Source organism: Lissotriton vulgaris, chromosome 4_1, assembly GCF_964263255.1.
Source record: "Lissotriton vulgaris chromosome 4_1, aLisVul1.2, whole genome shotgun sequence".
NCBI lineage: Eukaryota > Metazoa > Chordata > Amphibia > Caudata > Salamandridae > Lissotriton > Lissotriton vulgaris.
The window spans coordinates 1,868,923,705-1,868,937,497 of NC_141691.1; the positions used below are offsets into that span (position 1 = coordinate 1,868,923,705).

Consider the following 13,793-nt stretch of genomic DNA (forward strand, 5'->3'; position numbering starts at 1 on the left):
GAGACCCCCATGGAGATGATTCTAGAAGGTCTCCTCGGGAAGGGCAATAGCACACTGGGGCTGAAGGGATTCTCCCTGCAGCACTCAGTGTCGAGGAGGCAGCACATCCTGCCTTCTGAAAAAGAGGCCCAAGGGAGATGGTGGGCGGGAGGATGACCACTGCAGCGGCAACACAGTTGTGGCACTAGTAATGTGCATAATCATATCAATATCCTTACTACAATAATTTGATTTTCTTAACCACTAAATTTCCGTTTTACATATTTGAATGATGTGATTGTCAAATTCCAGACTCACTTTGCAAACCTCCAGAAATCATGAACTTTTCTGTGCTCTGAAGACAGAGGGATGTGGAGTGCACCTTGTTGCTGAGCAGTTAACATCTTGCCATGGAAATGAAGGATTGATTGATTTCTGTTAGTTATGAAGTCTTCGAGTATTATTCGGTTATAACAAAAAAGTTATCCAATCAATCACAGGTTACTGAATGAAAGAGGAGTTGAACTGCAATCTAGGCCTTGAAAAAGGGACAGGTGTTGTGAAACACGTGTTGGTTGTTTTCTTTGAATATTCAGGAAAAAACATTATTGGAATATGTATCTTGTGAAACATCACATACTTGGTCATGATTAAGGCTGTAATTGGGTTTATAAAAACGGTTCATGCAGTATTGTCTAGGTTTGAAGGTTTAATTGTGCAGGCATGTAATCTATAACAACATACACATGACAAAATAATATTGTGAGAAACATATGTATGATATTATCAAACATAAAACTACATTTTGAAGTATGAAATTGGAGTTCCTTTTAAATATGCCTTTACATATTTTATGTAAATATTAGGAAGGCAATTGTTACAATCATTCTGATTAAATGTGACACAATTCATTGTGCTTTTAATTTGTGCTACAAAATTGGTAAGAAGAAAATTAGGTGCCAATACATATTTGTGCTTTATTCACACTAAACAAGTGACCATCACTTAAAAATAATCACAAAATATTTTCATTTTAAACGAACCATGCCATGATGTGAATATTTTGTTGCCTGACTTTCATTGAGAAATATGTTTGGTATGTGTTTCCTTAGCTGCCAGGAAAACGTCCTCCTGGCTGGAATGTTCAGGCTAAAGTGGATGTGTATCTTTGGCTTGGACCCATTAAATATTCCTATGTGATCCTGGACAACCTTCCTGTGGGTTATGAGCTGGAAATGCACCCAGAAGCTGCTGGGCACCATGGTTCTTCACCAGCAGGTGTAGTCTACAAAGGTAAGACAAAAAATATACTGTCTAATGTTCAACTTATATGAGAGTTTTAGATTATTCACCAAAGGTGTAAACAAATGCTAAGGCTAAAAAGCAACTGTGACTAAGGGCCTGATTTGGGTCTCAGTAACCGGGTTTCTCCGGCACACCGGTGATGGACATGTCATCGGCCGAAATATAAATCTCAGAGGATATAATGGGATTTATATTTGAGTGGGCAGGATATCAACTAAACTACATTACTATATGTCTCTTTATCAAGATTATTAAATTTTGTGAAAATACTTTAAATGTATTTATCTTTGGAATATCTTATTGAAGGTGATAGACTGCCAGCACAGTACTGACATGTCGGCTCTCCCTTGCATCCTTCAATCATTCTCTCAAGGACTATGGCAAACCAGAAACACCCCAAACCCCAGCTGGCGACAGGCATACAAGTACTTTAGGTGTACTTCCCTACAAGTTGTTGAGAGGGGCATGATGCCCTCTTCCAGCCCTGAGCTGATGTTGCCAGCTTAATCTTATGCAACCATTACCTCAAGTCTGGCCACCATCCTTCTCTGCCACTATGGGCAACACACAAATACACCATCCCACTGGCCACATCAAAGAGACACAACCTTCTTTTCGATTGTGAACACAATCATTGTAGCATTTATTAAGGGATTGTGTTCCAAAGTGTAAGCAGAGATGACAAGCAGCCATTAATAATATGTTCCCCAAAACTCCCATCTTTAAGTTGAAAAGGCAGAGTAACTTCAATGCATAGAAAGAAAGGACAACATTACATTAATCAAATCTAGCTAAAACATACTATTGCAGCAGGAGAAATGGAACAGTAATTGATGAGAAAAGGCATGAGTGCCATTCACAAACATACTGTGCTGTGGTACTTTAATACATGAAAGACTCATTGAGGCTCCTGGCCAATTGGCAAGGATGTTCAAGCTTTATTCTGGCCTATTTTCCTCTCTTCTGATAGTCTTTTATATGGTCCCTCAAGCAATATGCCCTTTTGCTATGAAAAAACCCTTACCTACCAAATTGCATTACTAAACATTTACAAACTGAAACCCCAGATATATTGTGGGTCATTTCTGGAGAGGGATATTCTCTCTATTATACTACTTTATGTAAACATTATTTCATGCAGTATTTGAAGTTACTGCATCCTTTGTGTCTTCAGGGATAATTTATGTTCAGTTACAAGTATTCTCAATATTGGTTTCCACTATACAAGCCACTGTTGTATGTGCACAACTACATATGTACTTTTTTACATCATCAAATGGTCATAGTCATTTCGTCATGCCCTCTTTTAGGACAGATTACATTTAAATCCTCATGACCATATACAAAGTGCAACATGATCCTCAGCTCAAACTTTCTATAATTGGTATAAGAACCCAATGTCTCTCCTGCTTTTTCAAATCTTGCTTACAATAAGTATGTAAACACTTGGGTTTATGTTTATGTTCCTCCTACAAGCAAATAGGGGTTACTTTATGCAGTTATTTTTAGCTCCATTTCAAACCTACCAATTTTTACTCCCCAGATTGATAAAATTAGAAAAAGTAGTTGCACATGCAAATAATAATTGAACATATTTCTTAGCCTTAATATGTTCCTTTTGAAAAGTCTTGCTCTCTTTAACACCTCTTGATCAGCTTGCTGTTCTCAAATGTACTTATATGCAGACAAGCTAGACATTAAACACTAGTAGCTCCCATACTGGTTCCTTTTATTTGTATAAGTGACTGTTCATCCTTGTATATAACAATATATTTCTTCCGAATTGTTTCTCTACAGATATGGGTAAATTGAGTTGATGGCCTCTCAGGAAGTAGGTGCTTAAACAGAATATCTTCCATTACTTCAATGGAATCATCCTGCATTGTATATGTGTATACAGCAGTAATGTCAAGCGTGTCTAAGATTTCACCCTCCCCTCTGAAATTGAGGTCCTCAATATTTTGATAACATGTCTGTAGTGTCTTCGATATATAATGTGTATATTTGTACCAATAGCCTAAGAAATACATCAATGTATTTACTTAAAGGTTTTGTGACAGCATTCAGACTGGAGACAGCAGGTCTCATAGGTGAATCTGTAAGGTTTTTTTGAACCTTCAGCTGACTGCATAAATCTGAAATTGTAAGGTTCTCATTAAGGAAAAAGTGGAATTATTATTCCAATAACCATGCAAAATCCCTTAATAGTTGTAAAAGGTTGGGAGTCACCCTCACATAGGAATCCTTAACTTCCGAAAGTTTCCCCATTCTTTCAGCATATATTTGAAGTAAAAAAATATGTGGTATGTTTTATAGTAAATGCCTTATCCTTACTCATAATATTCAAGGGTTCCCTCAGATCTGTGGTTAGATCACTTTTTGGTCTCAGTACAAACCTTGGCATTTTGTCAATCTTGTGCCTCCATCACAACAAGATACATTAAATATAGATCTTCTGTCCTAGTAAATCTACCTTGCTAATAATATGTGCTGATTCAAACAAGTCTGGAAAGAGAAGCATCAGTGGAGTTCTAACTACGGATTAACTACCGAGTCTGATGATTCCGCGAAATAAGGCATCTACTGTGGGGATCTGGGTTTGACCCCATGGTCACTGGTTCCAATCCCAGTGGATCCTTTTTCCAGTGCATTAAAATAGGTACCATTTAGTTGGATACAAACACACACCTGTTATGAGTGCAAATTTTACTAATTTATGTTAATAACTAAGTTGAATCAATTCTAGTTTCAAAAGGCATATTGGTGAGAAAAGTCAATGTCACAGTAAAAACGAAACAAAATTGATTATTATGTACAACCCAACCACTTACTGCTGGTGCCAGATGAAGGTAGTAAGAAGTGCTGTGTGATCTGATATGGCTGATTGTATTTGATTTGATTTCATTTTGTATTGCATTGTGCAGAACAACACACTTTCCAGCTGAGAGCCCACATGTACCAGGCCAGGGGATTAATTGCTGCTGATAACACTGGACTGTCAGACCCCTTTGCCAAGGTGACCTACGTCTCACATTGTCAGACAACAAAGGTAAAGGAAGAGCTGTTTATAAGCAATATTACATTATTACAATATGGGAAAACTTGAAAGCTTACAGTGTGCCTCTCTGGTAGCATGAAGCCACATCTAGTGATACAACTTTATTATAAAGCTAATACATGATGTGACATACGCAATAATGTATATAAACAACATAGTATTTCAAAACAAGGCATATCATATAACATTTCCTGTCATTCTAAACATAACACACAATGTACCACAACTTATTATAATGTAATGTAACCATGAATAGCATGCCACGATGTAGCAAGGCAGAACGCAAGATAAATATCATACGTTATAGCATAATAGAAGACAGCATATTAGTAGTAGTGATTTATTTGACCAATTATTCCACCAGATCATTCACAAAATAAAACATACACAAGAAAATACATTTCTTTAGAAAACATAATACAATTGTATGAACAACCATAAAATGAAATAAAAGCATATATTACTTCATGATAAAAGAACAACTATAAAAAACAATCACAACAATTCCAAAAATCTTAATAGCCATAGTAATAAATTCTAATGATTGATAAAAATCTTAATCCTACAGCATAATATAGTTAGCATAACAGAGGTTAACCTAACATTACACAGCATAAAGCGATATGACATAAAAAGAAGATTGCATAAAATAGCAATGTATAGCATGACATAACAGAGCATAATTTAACAAAGTTTAACATTTCAGAGCAAAAAACATATGATGAATGGCATAGCATAGTCTAAATGGCAAAAGTTTATATTTAGCATTACTTATTACATATTACAGCATAAAATAAATTTAGCCAGCATCACACACAGTCCCACAACATTGCGTACATATATAAAACATAACATAGCCAAAACTAGCTTGGCATGCCATACTGCAAGAGAGGATAATACATGACAATGCAACCTAAAATACCTAAATATAGTATAAAATACTACAACAAAATATAGACTTCAATACCATAAGTATAAATTTGGTAATCTCTACATGAATCATAAATGTTGTAATGCATCCTCTTAACAGTTGTGATAAAGCAGATTGACAGGTATCCCATTTTGCATCAGAAATTACAGTTATTACCTGGAGGCGACTTGTGGAATTTTAAGTAATAGAGTCACAGATGCGACTGTCCCCCCGTTACTCAGATAATGTAAGTTATGAGTTCCTAAAAAGGTAGTTTAAAGACCACGTACACTCTTACACAATATTTCAGAAACATGACCCTGCATACAGAATTTATCAAAAGGTTGTTCTTATTCTTAATCCCTATTGTACCTTTTATTGCCTATTTAAAGATTATATTCAGATGTAATGTTCTGTTGGAATGGAGCATACAATATTCTCACTTCACCATATATTTACTGATAATAACTAAACTCTACAAACTGCAATATTTATGATAAAGTATTGGCAAAACATTAAGGTCATAAATAAAAACATCAACGATTAAAAGCATCAAAGACTACAGTCAATTTAATTCAATATATCTTTATTTGGTATGACAAAAAAGTCATAAAAGAACATAGTACATATTTATGATAAAAAAATACAATAAAGCACATAATAAAAACTTTAAAATGTTGGAACAGATCAATTAAGAACATAATTTGTCAATTTAAGAGCGACAACACTACACTTGGTGTACCGAATCACTCTCATCCTCCCATGCCGCACTCACATCACACCACACCTGAAGGAGCTCTACTTGCCCCCATACACAAACTAGCACAATTCACAGTCCTCATCCACACTTTAAAGGCATTACATAATATTGGACCAGTGTTGGGCCTGGCCCTTTTTGCAGGGTCATCCCTAAACGTTTTGCTTTCCTCCTAGCCTTTTTGCTGACTTGGTGTCTGTGGTTTTAGGACTCTGGGCACTTTAGCACTGGTTAGCAGTGCAGAGTGCGTGCACTCTCTGCCCTCCATAGGCTAACATTGGGAACAACCCCCTTATGGGATAATTCCTAAATAATATAAAATAAGTATGGCATGTTTGGTATGTGTGGAATGAGAATGATAAATGCTGCGCAATTGTGTGCGCAGATTTACTTTTACTCCAAGGAAGCGGGGTCAGACTGAGTGGGAGGTCTGCAACTAGAGCAGTGGGCGGAGGAATCCCCTGTCTCTGACCAGGTCAGGGCCTGCCCTGTGCAAGGCTAGCTCCGCCCCCTTCTAACACCCCTCCCAGCGCCAGTTGGGACTGGAACATCCAAGACCCTTCCAGAAGCCCCTACCCCCAGACCCTTCCAGAAACGTCTATCTCCTTCCAGACACAGGGCAGGGAGGTGTATAAATACAGGGGCTCTGAGCCCATGTTGGTGTGCTTGTGCTGACATGTAGGGGACACTCTGCCAGGAGGAACCGCCGTGGGACACTGCGTGCTGGCCCTTGTGCCAAACTTTGCCCCTCTCCTTACTACTGGACTGGGAAGGAGCTGCGCTGGAGCCAGGGCTGCTGCCCTTCAGGATTGCCATCCTCACTGCGTTTGACTGTCTCAAGGGATTGCTACTGTGCTGGGAAAGAGCTGCCCTGTAGGCTGCTGCACTTTACCAACCCTGCTTGCTTCCCTAGCGCCTCGTGAATGCCCTATGTTAATTGCAAGAGGAGAGGAGCCCTACATTTTAGCTATCCTCCAAGGATGAGAATCCACATTCCAAGCGGTGCTCCCGTGTGCCAGGGAGAGCCCTGCGTTTCATGGAAAGAGCGGGTGCTCACCCTGCGTTTGCTCTACCTTTTTGTTGCCCCTCAGCGGGAGCTCACCCCGCGTCGTGTGCCTTCAGGTGGGTTACTACCCCGCAAATGTTTTATTTGAAAGCGGGTGCCCACCCCGTGCATCACCGCTGCGGCCCGAGCCACTCAAAAGCACCAAGAAGCGGGTGCCACCCCGCTCTATATTTTAAATAAGGAGGGAGCCTACCCCTCATGGCCCCAAGAGAAGATTCACCGCCGCTAGCCCGGGAGCCGTGAAAAGGACAGCGAGGGCTTCCCCCGTGATGTCAGGGATAGCCGTGCTGTGATTGGTGCCAGGGAGAGGAGCAGAGGAAGTCAGGCAGACTGTGGGCGGGGCTCCCAGACGGAAAGGGAAGCCCTGCCAGTCATTGGGAGGAAGCCGGCTAGAAGTGAGGAAAGGGGCTCCCGTGGTGCCCAGGGAGCCCCGTGACTGTGAGGAGAAACCGGGAAGTATGGGGCCGCGCCCGGGAGGGGCTGCCTCACTCCTCACCCAGGCCGCAGTGTGAGGAGAGGCCTGGAGGCAACTTGTTGTGGTGCGGGGCTCCAGGAAGCGTGGGAGTGCCCCGCGAGACTGGCCGCACATATGGAAGCTTCCTCGGCATGCTGGATACTGGAGGAGATCCAGGACTGCTGGTGAGTGGGGGCTCAGATTTGGGCATGATTGGTGGATGGGCGGCAGGAAATGGTGAGCGAGGCACAGGGAACTGTGGAGCAAGCTGCTACCCCGCCTGCTGCTGAGAGATGCCACCAAGCCTCCCCGCGTAGACTGGAGGAGCGGCACCAAGCCCTGGTGAGTGGGGCTGTGCCTCTTTCTTTTTGGTCTTTGATTGTGCGGGGCTCATCTTGACCACAGCTGCCCCGCAGGAGCGGGCGCTGCCCCGTGGGGGACATTTTCACTCTAGAGGCCCAGAGAGGGAGGGCTCCAACTTACCTTGACTTGCCTGTTTACTTCACAGCTGTACCGCAGTTGCGGTAACTACAACGGTGGTGGTCTTGATTCAGTAGCCCCGGAGTGGGGCTCCAAATCTGCACAGTTATCACCAGTACTTTGTGGGTCTTATTCTTCCTCAGCTGCACCGTAGGAGTGGGCAGCCACAACGTTGGGGCATTTTTGACTATTGAGCCCCAAAAGGGGGACTCCCACTGGCCAAATATGATCTATGTCTCATGATTGCGATATAGTGCATGTCCATGCCTAAGTAGGGTCGGGGTATAGTGCCTTCATGTTGATTTTCTGCCCGGTGTGATTTTTATGCCCTATGAGACACTATGATCATGTCTAATACTAATTGTGTGCCTACTATCATGCTATGGTGACCCACGCTTATGTCTGGTCTAAAGAGGTTATCCCTAATGCAATGTTCATATGAATAGGCCTAATGCGATGCCCTAGAGTATGCCTAATGTTTTTATGCCTAATGAAATGCCTATATGATTATGCCGAATGCGATGCCCTAGATTATGTCCAATACCCATATGGTTATGCCTAATGTTATGCTTAGTGTAATTTAGGCCTATTAGGGGTATGCCTAATGCTAACATAATTTATGCCTAATGTGGTTTATATGGATTGCAGTGTTACTACCGTCATTATTTTAACCAGTAGGGACTGGTGGCTTTGCAATTACTGGATGTACTTGTGTGATTGTTCTGGCAGCGACCCGATTGGTGCTGCACTGTACATAATCCCCCTGTAAATAATGTCCAGTGTATATGTCTGTGATTCTAATGTGTTTTTATAATACAAGGCTATTTTTATATAACCTTGTGTGGAGTCTTTTTTGTAGTGTGCCTGGTGTGTCGCCGCTGTGTGTGTGTGTTGCACAAATGCTTGCACAAATGCTTTGCACATTGCCTCTGGGATGGGCCTGACTGCTAGTGCCAAGCTACCAATGGGTTGAGCAGGGGTTATATTATCATCAGGGTGTAGCTATGGTGTAGCTCTCTCGCCCTGACTAGACTGGGGGTTTCTGCCGGGCTCTGGCGCGTGCCATAGCCTACCGGGAGGTCCCCGTTTCTAACAACCAGTATCCTTAACAATCGCATCTGCTTTCACAAACCTTCAAGACACCTCAACTCCTCTGGACTCCTACTTGCACACATCCCACACACTTGGAAAACCAGATATGGTGGTTGAGCCTTCTCCTGCATCGCTCCTAGAGCATAGAACAGCCACTACACATAACACCCTCATTCTCACTTCTTGAATTCTGCAAGAAGCTGAAGACCTGGCTTTTCGACTAGACCCACTAGGCTTCTGATGTGGCTTGGCTCACACCTGCTCATCGCCAGGATACAGATCTGGGTAATAATGTGCTTTACAACTCTACATTACATAATGTGATATAACATAAAACAATATGTCTTTGATCAAGCACCTCTCATATTGCTGTCAATCTCTAGAGAGACATTGTGAGGCAGAATGGACAACAACATGAATAATGTGGGATAAAGATGCTCTATAGCATCCCTCACAGACCGAAGAACTCGGCGTAAAAGATTTTTATGGAAAGCTCTCCTCAGCCAGCTTGCTAGGGGACAGAAGAGTAAAAGATGCACAATATCCTTGATTTTACAGAGAGAACAGATACATCCACACTCCTTCACAAATTTACCAATCTACAACTCTAGCATGGTGAGCACGAAAAGCTGTCCCATCTGGAACAGCGGGTATTGGCTATCAACTGAAGCCTTGTGGATTAGAGACAGATAAATCTCAAATCCATGTATTGGCTAGAGTGTGGATACTAATGGAGACCCACTTCTCCTCTTCCATTTGGAAACAATCCCAGAAGGCATGATTTGCACATCCTTTAGTCAGGCACACAGCTAACGGGGAATCCCAGAAATAGCACAACTCCAATAACAACATCAACTCTTTTATGTGGCAAATCTGGAAGTCTATGCAGCCCTGTCTAACGAATACATAGTCCATCTAAAAAAGATCCCCTGATTGTTGCTCCTGAGATTGACCCAGAATAGGCTGGTCTCACTGCAAGATGTTCATAATTGAGGTCACTCTTAATTCAGCCCTAACCATGACCTCTAGGAATATTGAGGTACACCCATCATAGAGTGCAGATTTCCTTCTTGAACATACAAAAACCATCAGGCCGACCAGACACCAAACCTCAATGCATGTGCAGCCTTTGCCACTGCCTTGAACTGGCTAACTGCCAGCGTCTCAGCTACAACCAAGCCTCCATATGAAAAACTAGATTGAAGTACTCGATGTGCCACTGGATTATGGGCAGCTTTGGCCCTTTCAAAATGCACCCGTTTGGAAAAAAACCTTCATGCAACTAACCCTTCAGCATATTTTAAGGCAAAATTATATGAACTGAGCAGAGGGGAGATGTGGTTGACAGCCACAGCAATCTGTTCTATGTTATGCAAGCTGAACAACAACACTTTACTTTTTTTAATGCTTGAATCAATTGTGTTTTTGAGTATTTGGTAGACCACGGACTAAGCTCCACAGTGATAGGTAAAGCCTAGCCCATAAATATACAGATTTTAAATTGCTGTATATAGAATATAGTTTGTAGAGTCTGGATTAAACCAGGTTACACAGAACAGATGTGGTGGTTAGACAGCTGGAACTGGGATAATACTATCAATATATCACACAGTTAGATTGTATACATTTTCATTACACATTTACAATTTAAAGCTTGTAGAAGTCAAGTGATTTTGCCAATAACCAGACATTAATTAATGCCTGATATAGAGCTGGGTGGTAATGGACAATCAATCCATCAGTGAAATATCTTCCACTGTATTATTTCTTCCTAGATTCCCTTCTGATTGTACCACTTCTTCCAGAAATCAAACGATATTCCATAACCACAGAGTTGTAAATCAGGCCCTGTGTTAATATTTCTGGAGCCATTACTGCTCAGATATCCAAGTACTAAACTCAGACAAATTAAGTTCTGGATAACACTGTGTACTATTAACTGGAAAGAGTGGTCATGAAAATGAGTCCTACTTTGAAACCACTGGGGTGCTTTTCTATATCATTGCACTAATTTGTCCAATTAATTTTTGCATACTGTTTATTTGTGTGGAGTTACGCGAAGTGCACTTCATACTACGCAAGCTACGCATAGCTACGCGAACTGCGTAGTGCACTGTGCAAAATGCTGTTCGCACTGATTGCACAGTGCCGGATGCTTGTCCGCACTGTGCAATCATTGCAAACCTCATCCCGCACAGTGCAAGCGGTCGTTTTCTTCTGCTCGAGTAGATTTGTACTCGAGCGGCAGCTTTCTCAACGCGGACTGGTAGTTTTTCATCGCGAGCATACGTGACCACTTGCAATGAGAAACCAGACCTCCCCGCTTTGAGACTCTTGCCGGAAGGTTTATTTTGCACGCTTGCGATCGGCAACTTGATGTTGGTGATCGCGAACGAGGAAAAAGTCTCGCATGGATGTTATTTTGCTCGCTCGCGGTCGCCAACTTGACATTGAGAACAGCGAGCAAGCAAAAAAGGCCTGCTATGTGTTTTTGCACTGTGTTACGTGCAATTCACGTTGCTCGTAGTTGCGCAAAGTACGCAAACTATGCGAGCGTAGCGTAGTCCTACGCCCAGGGTTAATCAGAGTGCTTTACATGAGCACCAGTTGCATTACAGACGGACACATTTTTTTTTGGGTTAGGCACAGGATGATTAAGTGATCTGCTCAGAATCACAGGATTTTGAGCACCCTGCCGAGACTTGAACAGAGTTCCCCAGCTTCAAGGTTGACTGCTATAGCCGTTGGGCCACATCCTCTCCAGTTCATGATTAGTAAAGTGTTGTGTCATTGCCCTTTCCTTTGCATTGGGTAATTCTTCTAAATTCTGCCACCCCTTTTCCATACTTATGTATTCATTCTTTGGTAGAAGCCAGGCATTCAATTAAATCCCATCTTTGTTTCTCTGCAGATTATTAATCAGACATTATCTCCCACCTGGAATCAGATGCTGCTGTTTAACAACCTCATCCTAAATGGCGATCTCAGGGACTTTGCAAATGATCCGCCACATATTGTGATAGAACTCTACGATGATGATGCTGTGGTAAGTGTTTAATCTCATTAATTTATTTGTATGCATACTATGTAATATAAATTACAATAACTTGCAAAAAACAACCATGAGGTGATGAACACTTGGGTACCTGGGTTTTTCGCTTACATATCGTGTAGCAGGTTGTCACACTAATGCCCAGGACTGCAAACAGTGAATGTGATGATGGCATGGAATGAGGTGTAGATCATCCTATGAAAGATAAAGATCCAAGTTGCATCAATAGATGATCACTTAAATTGCAGCTAGGTTGCATGAAAAAAGGCAATAACGTGACTAATAGACTTTGCATGCAAATCTCGCTTCAAACCATAAACCTCATTCTGTATCAACATAGCATAAACAACCATATAAGATTATCATTGGATGATTACCTTTTCATTAGCAAATCATTGCAGGACCAACAAGGTGTTTTCAAAGTCAAATGTTGTTTACACTTCTGAAAGCGAATTCTCAAACAGTAACAGACCTACTCTTTTTCTCAAGACAGCGATTGATGGATAATGGACTGAATGAAGCAGTTTTCTTGCAGCAGTGCCTGAGTTTTCATCATCTACATTTATTTTCCATTACTCAAGGCACTAAGCTGACCCATATAAGTAGTAATCTATATGCATGGAGCATATACCTAACATCCTAGAACTATCCCAGCAAGTGATTAATAAACAATGGCAGTAAAGCACAACTGTTTAGGAAATCTCTTGTTTAAATTCCCTTCACTCATACCACTCAACCCACTGTTACATTGTATTAAGTTCTATAATTGGTGCTCGATCTCATCAATGTGCATGCCACTGGTTCTGAAAAATAAAATGTGCAAATGTTTTGCTCTTGTAGGGCAAACCAGAATACCTCGGCTCCACAGTTGCAGCCCCTAGCGTGAGCCTCGCAACTGAAGCCTACACACCACCAGCCCTGGCCTACTACCCCATCTTCTGCGGAAATATATCTGGAGGGGACCTTCTTGCAGCATTTGAACTACTTCAGGTGAGTCCTGATCCCGGAGTTAGGTGTTCTGCCCTTTGTATGTTCAGTGTTTCCAAATTATGTTTAGTGAGAACACAAACAAGTACATTTTTGCGGTAATATTTCTGTCTGCTAGTATGGCTGAGCTAAATTCTCTGTCAAGCGGAAGGTGGAAAATCCATCACATTTTTAGTCCTCAGTAAAGATGGTAGTGGTTCCTCAATTAAAGGGGCTGACTCATAGTTGGAGAAAATCTTTCGAAGATATCCTCCAGTGCAAATTCTGGCAATGCTTGAATTGTTAAAACTTCTACTATCAAAGGAGAGCACTGCTAATGACGCCCTCTTAAGTACTTTTCCTTTCAATATATTGTTCGATACTGAAAATTCCACTCAACACGCTTTTGGATCTATGACTGGTTTTGGGGTCGGTGAACTATCACTATCTTGATTAGAGTTAGCACTGCATCTTGGTTGGAGAAGGTGGAGGAGTCAGAGTTGTCTACCATCGTTGAGAAAAATCCAAATAGAGAATATCAACCTCCTTAAAAGACAATTCAGATTCTACCAATTTTGTTGGCTGATTCTCCTTTATTACCCTTATGCTAACAGAGTGAGACTATCAAGGGGTGAAGCCCTTTCATAAAGCCAAGTTAATTTCAAGGAACAACT

General features: G+C 41.4%; 1 protein-coding gene across 1 annotated transcript in view; it reads left to right on the plus strand.

Moving 5' to 3' along the window:
• The window catches only part of FER1L6 (fer-1 like family member 6), a 755,805-nt gene that overhangs the window by 521,675 nt on the left and 220,337 nt on the right, over positions 1–13,793 (plus strand). The window contains exons 19-22 of the mRNA XM_086966191.1: positions 1,092–1,272; positions 4,209–4,333; positions 12,013–12,147; positions 12,994–13,143. Coding sequence (XP_086822317.1) covers positions 1,092–1,272; positions 4,209–4,333; positions 12,013–12,147; positions 12,994–13,143 — 591 coding nt within the window. The remainder of the gene's footprint in view (positions 1–1,091; positions 1,273–4,208; positions 4,334–12,012; positions 12,148–12,993; positions 13,144–13,793) is intronic.